This window comes from Anarrhichthys ocellatus, unplaced genomic scaffold (genome assembly GCF_004355925.1).
Source record: "Anarrhichthys ocellatus isolate YVR2014 unplaced genomic scaffold, GSC_Weel_1.0 scaffold62, whole genome shotgun sequence".
NCBI lineage: Eukaryota > Metazoa > Chordata > Actinopteri > Perciformes > Anarhichadidae > Anarrhichthys > Anarrhichthys ocellatus.
The window spans coordinates 15,653-25,291 of NW_022280092.1; the positions used below are offsets into that span (position 1 = coordinate 15,653).

General features: G+C 42.8%; 1 protein-coding gene across 6 annotated transcripts in view; it reads left to right on the top strand.

The window, feature by feature from the left end:
- The window catches only part of sun1b (Sad1 and UNC84 domain containing 1b), a 25,094-nt gene that overhangs the window by 9,129 nt on the left and 6,326 nt on the right, over positions 1–9,639 (top strand). For 5 of the 6 annotated variants that reach the window (XM_031872115.1, XM_031872113.1, XM_031872111.1 and 2 more), the window contains 11 exons: positions 4,043–4,225; positions 4,550–4,815; positions 5,078–5,350; positions 5,500–5,634; positions 5,931–6,059; positions 6,733–6,816; positions 7,660–7,770; positions 7,912–8,031; positions 8,109–8,202; positions 8,714–8,772; positions 9,368–9,570. In XM_031872115.1, the coding sequence (XP_031727975.1) occupies positions 4,116–4,225; positions 4,550–4,815; positions 5,078–5,350; positions 5,500–5,634; positions 5,931–6,059; positions 6,733–6,816; positions 7,660–7,770; positions 7,912–8,031; positions 8,109–8,202; positions 8,714–8,772; positions 9,368–9,570 (1,584 nt within the window). In that variant the 5' untranslated portion in view covers positions 4,043–4,115. The remainder of the gene's footprint in view (positions 1–4,042; positions 4,226–4,549; positions 4,816–5,077; positions 5,351–5,499; positions 5,635–5,930; positions 6,060–6,732; positions 6,817–7,659; positions 7,771–7,911; positions 8,032–8,108; positions 8,203–8,713; positions 8,773–9,367; positions 9,571–9,639) is intronic. The other variant, XM_031872112.1, reaches the window with a different exon arrangement.

The window sequence follows — 9,639 nt, forward strand, 5'->3', positions numbered from 1 at the left end:
CTCTCTCTCTCTCTCTCTCTCTCTCTCTCTCTCTCTCTCTCTCTCTCACCGATCCTAATCACAGTGCCAAATTCTAACCACACTTTTGGTTTTGAAGTTGAGATTTACAACTCACGTGGTTTCTATAATCTCTGAAATATGTTTGAGACCACAAGCGGTGGCGAGTGTTTCATAGTTGGGCTGCTGATTAGGTCCTGTTATAAGATCAGTTTCTTTGTTTGTTAGCAGAATTAGTAGAAAGTGGATCTTATTTTAACACTGTTTGGTTCCCTGTGGAAGTCTAGCAGAAAAAAAAAGAAACCAACCATTTCATTTTTTTTTTATTTGGTTAATGTTTATTCAGTTATCAAATCAAGTTTTTTTTTTTTTTTTTTTTTTTTTTTTTTTTTTTTTTTTTTTTTTTAAGACTGTTGGTCAGACAAAACAAGCAATTTGAAGACGTCAGGATCTTAGGAACATATTTTATTTACCCAACAATTAATCATCGATCACCAGTATAAAGAGAATAATATGCAATATTAGTGTCTGTAGTATTAGTATGTGCATTTAGTTGCAGCACCAAAATGTTATGATTACATCATTGTTCAGGTAATGCATTATTGCTCCAAATAACCAAACAGAAATGTCATCTGTTCAAATGCAAAACACATCTGCTTTCTAGGGGGTAAAGATCATTGTCCTTGCGTGTGAACCTGATGTCTCTCATTGTGTCCGTCCTATATGCTTTGTGATGATGGGTGATCACTTTTTCAGCATAGACCATGCAAAGCAGGCAGAAGGTGGGTGGGTGGCAAGTCCCTTTTAGTGGCAGCAACAAACATGGTACTGGAGGTGTAGACTCGCCAGAAGTGATGTTTTCTTTGTCATGGAGGAACTTGTCTTCCGCGGCTTTGTGGTTTGATCTGAAAGAAATGATGACGAGCCTGTTTTGCCATGTTGGTTGCTGCGGTGAGCCCAACACTGCCGTGATAAAATGTAGTCTCTTGTTGTCTCCAGGGTATGATATGTTGAGCCGGTAAAGGTGCTTTCATCCCACCGGCAGATGCACTCTCGATGACACAAACCCATTCATCATGTTGTGTTTGAACATGGATAAATCATCCCATCCTGTCCCGTCTGGAAGATCTGATTTCACTCCAATCTTGAAGTAATATAAATCTTGAGCTAGACCTAGATCATATTGTATTATTAAGCATAAATGCTCAGCTCCAATCTTAAAACACGTACACAAAGTATGTTTTCATGGCCACACATCACCTGTCGACTTAAATTCAGGCAGATACGTTGGTCTCTAGTGATCAGCTAGCGAACTTCTAACCCCCCACCACCCATAGAAATGGATTATAGTGGAAACGATGTCAGACTGAAGATGGAAACGGAGTGTAATGAGTTGACAATTGTGTCAACCTTGAGCCCCATCCATGCTCATATGCATAATGTTATGTGGTAAATGGAACAACATAAGCTCCTAAAATGTAGAATACTATCTGATCGGATGCTCTGTGTAGTTGTGTCTTGTAAGAAGGCTGGCTGTGCCCACCGAGTGTGGGAAGAGCATCAAAGCTTTAGTGTTATGTAAGGAGAGATTCCAGGAAGCTGAATGTCACGATGGAAGCATCTCCTCTCTCCATACTGTTAGTCTGTCTCTTTATCTGTGTCTTTTTCACTCGGTTCTGAAAGCACAGTGTCAGTCTCTATTTTTATCAGTGATGTGGGCCGTGGGAGAGCAGCACACAGATCCGTTTTCAGAACATCTGAAAAGAGTTTGCTAACTAATTGAATATTGTGTGCAGCTTCTGGTGACACAGGCTGGGATCTTAACAGTCGCTAAGTGTTAAACATTGTTTTAGTTTAAGGACCGTGTCATCGCCAGCACTACATGGAGATGCACAATCTTAATTTTGTGCTAACCAGATTGTTGTGTTGATCAAATAAATATCTATGTGACTGTTCCTGGTTAGCCAGGTAGAGTAAAAGGTTACATTAACAATTGCTCCTGGCTGTAGGCTACACAGACAGACAGACAGACAGACATACATACTGTTTTCTTTCTCAAACACACCCTGCTCTGCCCTGTAGCTATACTTTGCAACTGAGAAGTTTGTTAATGCAATATTGTTATGCAGTCATATTCACTGGAATGAATGTAGCTGTCTTCTATGTTGGAAACTCAGCCCCGCTGCTATTTTCCATGATTTGAATGTCAAATTTGAATCGGACAAGCAGTGATGTAAATGTGACGGACAGTTCTGTGGATATCTGGCCCACCTGTGTTCAGCTACTGAGTGTCTCCTCCAGGGTGTCTACAACAGGAGACCACAGTGAAAGTGAGCTCTATGCTCAACTGTCCCAGCATGGCCTCTGGCCTCTGGTGTTATTGGCAGTGTGTGACTATCTCTCTCAGGCAACTCGGTACATGTAGAGATATATGGTCTGCTTGATACTGCTAGCGGTCCTTCCGGGTGAGATTGTTTTATTTTTTGTAGGTATGCAACTGTGTCAGGAGATGGGTGTGTCACACACAGACACATGGCCCTCGAGGTACAGGAGCACACATACATAATTGCGCTGTTTGGACAGTTTTGTGAGGTTATAAATCAACCTAGCTTTATCTTCGACCTTTGGTTTTCACAGGTTCAACTCGAGACAAATTTTTCCTCTCAAAGATTTATTTCTTGGACAGTAAGACATCAGGAGAGGGTTGTGTTAAAAGGGAAAAGACAATGATTGTCTGCTAGTGTTGTGCTTTTAGTGAAACAAACTATATTCCACACATGTAAACAAGGGCTGTGGTCCTAAACATGTACAGGTATGCTAGCTAACTGGTCAACGGCATATAGAAGGAGAGGTGCGTCCCTGGTAATGTGTTCAGAGAAAAGCCAGTTGGAGCAGGAGGCGGTGCCAGGGTGAAAGCACATAATTGGCTCTCGGTGTGTAATCCTCAAGGTTTAGAGCTGGAGGTAGGGCCAGAGAGCAAAATGCACTGTACTTGTAGTTTGTCTTGTGTGCAAGTTTCGATATACTCACTGCTGTGCTAGGACCACCGTCAGGGACTCTGTGCTCGTGCCTTAAACCAAACACTTCTTGTTTGTACAGCGAAGGTCCCTTATTTTCAAGCGTCTAACAGGAAGTTTATTCTGTCCTCCAGCGACACATAAAGTGCTTTGCCCCTCCTCTTTCATCCACCCTCCCGTGCATGTCTGTAGAGTATTTCTGCCTGACCTAGTTGAGCCACATGCTGAGTGTACACAGTCTGCAAAGGGTCATTTTAGTTTGTTATTATAACTGATCACACAATACAAATATTGTAAGCTGTCAGTGAACACAAATCAATTATAAAATAAGAGCTTAATTTCATTTTGCCTCTAAAATTGTACCTGCTTTACCACAGCAGAGAAAGAGGGTAGAGTTCAGCTTTGTTTGTTTGTTTGCACCAGCTAAGTGGGATTATATAAAACTATTTTTATCATGGTTCCACTGAATTTCGCAACTCGTGCCCTGTTGCCTGTTAGTCGTGTCTGAATGTTTGCCTCGACTCTGCCAGGTGGGTGTGGCACTGTGAGTCACAGCTGTACAACGCATGGCAAACTTACAATGGTGTGTTTCCACTCACGGTTGACTTTCGATTGCAGTGAGTGGAGAATCATTTATTTTTTTTTTTCAGCCTACTTGCATACTTTGGGATGGTTATGTGGCTTTTTTTCTTTTTCTTGAATTTTACTTTCAGAAATGCACTGGGTCTGTTCTTTTGTCTTCTTTTCTCCCTCCCTTGTGAGTGAGTCACTTCCTGCTGGGCCCACTGCCAGTTGCGGGGAAAAACCGCATCACAGCTCTCTACCCGGACTGTCTGTTCCTGCTTTTTCTTTATTTTTATTTGAAAAAGAAAGCCTCTCTGAAGATGGTACACAAATTAGGAAGAGTGCATGATATCCCCGTATTGATTTGAGGTTGGAGTTGCTCGAGGTCTGTTTGTTGTCTCCTCCAGGATTTTCCACTTTCTAACGTTCCCGCTCTTTCTGCTCCACTCCTGTCTCTCTCTCAGCTCTAGCTACTCCACAGCAGCGTTAGATTTTGAGAAGGAGCACCAGATCCCTGCCGTGTACGAGTCGCCCAGGATGTCACGGCGGAGCCTGCGTCTGCAGACCGGTGCCGGTCAACATGGCCACGAGACCCTGGCCGATTACTCGCAGAACCACAGCAGCAGCTGCACCAGGAGAGAGACACGGTGAGACCAGCAGTGGACGCCAACACTCCCACACAACTAATAAAGCAATTAAATCGAATGAGGAGCAATTAGCGCTGCTGTGTAGAAAATACATGTCGACCAGTGATTGTGTGCGTGTGCGTGTGCGTGTGCGTGTGCGTGCGTGCGTGCGTGCGTAAGATCTGCAGCGTTGTAACTAAGTTTGAATAATAAAACTTGTAAAGGAAGATCTTGCGCATCAAACCCGACCTTTAAACTAAGCAACCAATCTACTTCCTGTTTACATTCCGTAGCCATACTGGTTTACATGTGACAAAACTCACAGCTCATGTTCTGCTCTCCCAGGACGCTGCGGAGTAAAAAGCAGCAGCAGCAGCAGTCCAGTTCCAGCTCAATGTCTTTATCCTTGAGCCAAGCCGACACACCGAGGAAAACCCTCTCCTTCTCAGCCGCAAATACCCCGATTAACAGCAGCAGCAGCAGCAGCATCATTCATGAAGGCAACACAGCGTCTGATGGCTCTTTGCTCACCTCCATCCTGGACCAGTCCCACCTGAGACAACGCACCGTCACCACTACCACCACTTCTACTTCTGTGGATGGACACTGGGGTCAGTTGATGAAAGATGTGGATTCCATCACAAATGAACAGTCACACTCTATAGTTCATGTGTACTTTTGCATACAATTATGAATGCTACTATGAATTTATACTTTCACACAATTCTTCCTCCACCACTGTATGTATTCACTATTCCACTATGTAACAAATGAAGCAATATACTTGCTTAGTAACTTCTTTACTAATACTTTATGAACATTTCCCTGTGTGTTATTGAGTTGCATCTTATTTTTCCGTCCTCTCTCTCTCAGGGAAGAGCTCCAGCAGTGACCACAGGTCGTCAAATGTCAACGGCGACGCCAGTGCGTCAAAGTCCCACACCTCACTCGCCAATGGATACATCTGCAGAGACTGCTCTTTCCACTCTCCGAAGACAGACTCCCCTATCACACAGTCTTCATCATCATCATTATCATCATCATCTCAGACTGCACAAGCTTCCTCAGAAGGCCTCTTCTCTTCCTCCTCCTCGTCACCTTTCACAAGCGTATACTCCAGAGACAGGAGTCGAAGGAACAAGACGGGTGAGAAACGGTTGAGTTTGACTGAAATGTTGTATTTATAATGCTGTTCTTCCTCATATTCGGCAAATGTATTGGAGCTGGACGGTGGGGTGGAATCGGCAGTATGTTGTGATGATGAGAATGTAATTAGTAGTGGCGTCTCTCTCCAGGTGTCCTGGTGTCCATGTCTAACACGTGTCTGCGCTACTGCAAACGAGCCCTGGCCCCCATAGTGTCCTTAGTCACCCTGCTCTTCAACAATGTGCTCTGGCTGGGTTCACGGGCCAAGAGCCTTCCAGGAAAAGGTATAAAAACAAGAGATGTTCTTTGCTCTTCTCTTCACCCATCATTCTCTGTTTGTTTCTTTCTTCTTCGGTCTTTTGCAGGAGCAATTTTTCCTGAGTTTGCAGTTTCATGGTCTATTTCTATTTCACATGTAACCTTATTATCATTCCTCTCACCGGGCTTTTCATAGCATCCTGTCGTTTTTCTCGCAGGCTATCTTATCACCATTTTCTCTTTGTATTACTGTGCATCTCTAGGATAGCCTTGACTGTGCGTTTTGACTAACGGAGATTGTGCGGGGCGGGTGTGTCACCAGGTGTCCTTGCATCATTTTCGGACTCGATGAGACAAGCCGTGTCCTCCACTTTTTCCCAACTGTGGCTGTTTAAGCAGACCACTCTCCACAGGATGATGGGCTACAGAGCTAATGGCTATGAAGGACAAGGTACCAGCCGTGACTACAAAGGGCCCCTGACCTCTTCTATTAATAAACTTTCTTCTCACTATTTCTCTCCTTCCTAAGATCTTTCCTTTTTTGTTTAAGGAGTAAGAAGCCTCATAATAGGATAAATATTGACTTTGAAGGATCTCTTTATAATCTCTGTTTCTTTCTCAGTCCATCCGGCCTTCACTCTCACACTGTTGCTTTCTATTTCTGAAGGAGAAGGTATACTAGAAACTAAATAAAAACTGTACATCCCCCAAATTCGGACAAACCGATCACATGACAAGTTGCACCTTTAGCTCAAATGAGATTGTAAGAAGATGCACACTTTCATGAAAACTCGAGCAGCTAAAAAGACACCCCGACTACCTAATTGATGTTTATTTCTAGTATACTGCTGATTTAATTTGGTTCTTTCACAGCTGCAGGAGAATTTCAGGAGCTAAAATGTCTTTATTCTTGTTTCCAGCAGTTGTAAACATGAATCCTCTTCAACCATTTTCATGCAGATCTATTCTCATTTTCTTCATGATGAAATCGATCACCTCTGTGCCAGTCACATTGCCGACATGTGCATTTACTCTTCTTCTTCATCTAACGTTGATTTCGTCACTATTTTCTCACGCGACGTGGTTTTTGTTGTGTAAATAAATGTCTTGTGCATTTGTTGCAGCTCACTCGAGTTTCTGTGGAAGCATGAATGTGAAGGATCTGGTGACTGAAGATGCATCACATCTCAAACTCAATGGTTCCCTCTGTAAGCAGACACACAAACCACACACACTTTTTTTTCTTTTTCCCTCTTCTTTGTATTTTCTTGTGGTGTCAGTCATTGACAGAGTTAATTATATGCGTGACCTGTTTTAGGACCAGTGAGCAGAGGTTGTGTGAACTGCTTTAACCAATCAGCAGATACTTCTCTTTCAATCAACCAAATCTGTTTGAGGGACCAATTTGACACCAAAACGTGACATAAATGATCATTTCAGACATTAATAAACTTTAGCAGCCCGCTTGTCTTTAGTGTAGTTAAAGTTTTTATTTTACACTTGTATAAAAACAGACAAGGACAAAGAAAATGTCAAGTAGTGGACCTTTCTCTTAAATTTAGAAATAATATAACAAATATAAAACAAAACATGGATCAAATGTAAAGAACAAAGTAAAATAAGAGACACACAAACAAAGCAATGCAGCTTCACTCAGCTGACAGTAAACTGAATTTTGGATCATAGAAAAGAAGTGAAGTCCACTTATAGCCCCACATTTGTACAGTTAGACTGATAATGAAACAGTTACAATGTAGTGAAAGTTTCATTCATATATATGTTTAGCTTTTCATGTTGTCATCTCATACAGTAAATCGCATATTGTGCAACATGCATGCATGTGGCCCACTTGTATTTTCTTTCTATTACAAACGTATGATTTAGTGTTGCTTGTTCATTTTGTAGTTAAATTTCTGTTGATTGGGTTATTTTCAGAATTGTTTTTTATTGTGTTGTTTTGCTTGTCAGCCATCTTGATGTCAGTCGTTCATGTGTCCTTTTTGTGTTTGTGTGTTCTGTTTGCCTGCCATCCATCATTTCGGCGCACACAGGCGACGACTGTAAAGGGAAGCAGCATTCAGAGACGCACACCGTCCTCCTCACACAGGCCTCCAGGCCTCGACGCCTGTTGGGCGCACTGTGGAGCGTCCTAGCTTACACAGGTTAACCAGCACCTCACTAATGTTGATGACAGCCTGTACATATACCGTTACATTACTGATAGGTCTATAACTCGACCTCTTTGTAGGTTTGGACCACTCTTGCTTTAATTAATCAGTTGACATTTTGTTTTTGTCTTCCAGGTCACTTTCTCATCCAGCCAGGTTACTGTGTGGTGAGAGCAGGCCAGGCGTTGGGATCCGGGGTTGGGACAGTGGTGCAGACGCTCCTTTCCTTGTTCTGGATGCTGTTGGCAGCTCCAGGTTGGTGGTACTTGGGTCTCATCTTCTTCTCTGCTTCTTTCTTCGGCAACGTGGTCTGATCGTGTTGTCATTCTCAGTGAAGGCAGGCAGAGGACTTCTGTGGTTTCTTGCAACAGGATGGTACCAGCTGGTGTATCTCATGGCTCTCCTCAACGTCTTCTTTCTGACACGGTAAGAGCCCGTTCCCCCTTTTATTAACCTTTGATGTGTAAATAAGCAACTGTTTGCTAACAGATTCACCATATGATCTTTATAAGGTGATATTATGTCATTGTTCTGTTGTGTCCGCTGCCCCTATATGACCATCGAGGGCTAACGTGTTCAAAATACATAATTTTCTGCATAATCATTAAGATTTAATGACGAGATAGTTGTTAGTTGATGAAGTTATAGGATTGTTAAATATTTAAATGAGAGTAAAAACAACAAATTTTTCAGTAAAGCCACATTTTCAGAGCTATGGCAGCAATCATGATGGAGTTATTTACCCGGTGTCTTGAAATACTGCAATTTGATGAATAATTCAAGCCAACTTGTCACGAGGAGCAGTGCCTGTATTACTCTGAGGAGTTTGGACCGTTTTGATTCATGAGGGTCCTTGTCTTTTTTTTTTTTTTTATTAACAGCACACACTCCACTCAGTTGTGTGTCTATCTAACCAGTGTGTGACTCTGTGTTTCAGATGCCTTCCCAAACTCTGGAGGCTCCTGCTGCTCCTTTTGCCCCTTTTGCTCCTCCTCGGTGAGTTCATAAGAAGCTTTATCTTCTTTTATAGCAGTTGTAACCCATTTAGTGAGCACATCCAGAGAAGGGTCGGCCGGTAGAGAGGCAGAACATGTCCTTACCAGCACGCGTCCCCAGAGTATGCTGCAAATCAGATTCAGGTCAGCCTTTCTGGGCTTCTAGTGAGTTAGTGAGACTAGTGAGACTAGTGAGACTTCTAGTGAGTCTGTTCCAGCATTGCATACTTACACAGCAGCAAAACACAAACTGTCATTTTTACTTTATTCTGTTTGGTTGTCTGGTGAACTACTCCATAAATGACATACTTGTCCCTTGAATCCTCGTTTTTATTTTCCTTGAAGTCCCTTTTCAAATATTAATTCTGTTTGTGCTTGTTCCAACACTTAAGTGCAGCTACTGAACACAAGACACTATTTTTTTTTGCTGCAGCTTTACATTCAACATTGTCTGTATAATAGCCTGTTTGGCGTCTGTGATATTGACCATAATTTAAAATACATTTCTGAAGGTTTGTCCACACTTTGTAAGTTAATGAGTAACCAACCTGCAGATGAGTGTGGGTTAACCTTCCCAGTCTTTTGTCTATATATAGCTTTATGGTTGTGGGGTCCGTCCACTGCCGTCCTGCTCGCCTACCTCCCAGCCATAAACCTAACCGAGTGGCGTCCTGCGTCTCCCTTCACCCTGCTGTCTAACTTGGTGCCAGCTTCTGCTCCAGTTCCTGCCTCTGTCCCCGTCCCTGCAGCAGATACTCCAATGGAGCTCACCTCAGCCACCCCAGTCTCACAGGCACCAGTAAGACACAAAGATGAAACTGTGTGTGTGTGTGTGTGTGTGTGTGTGTGTGTGTGTGTGTGTGTGTGT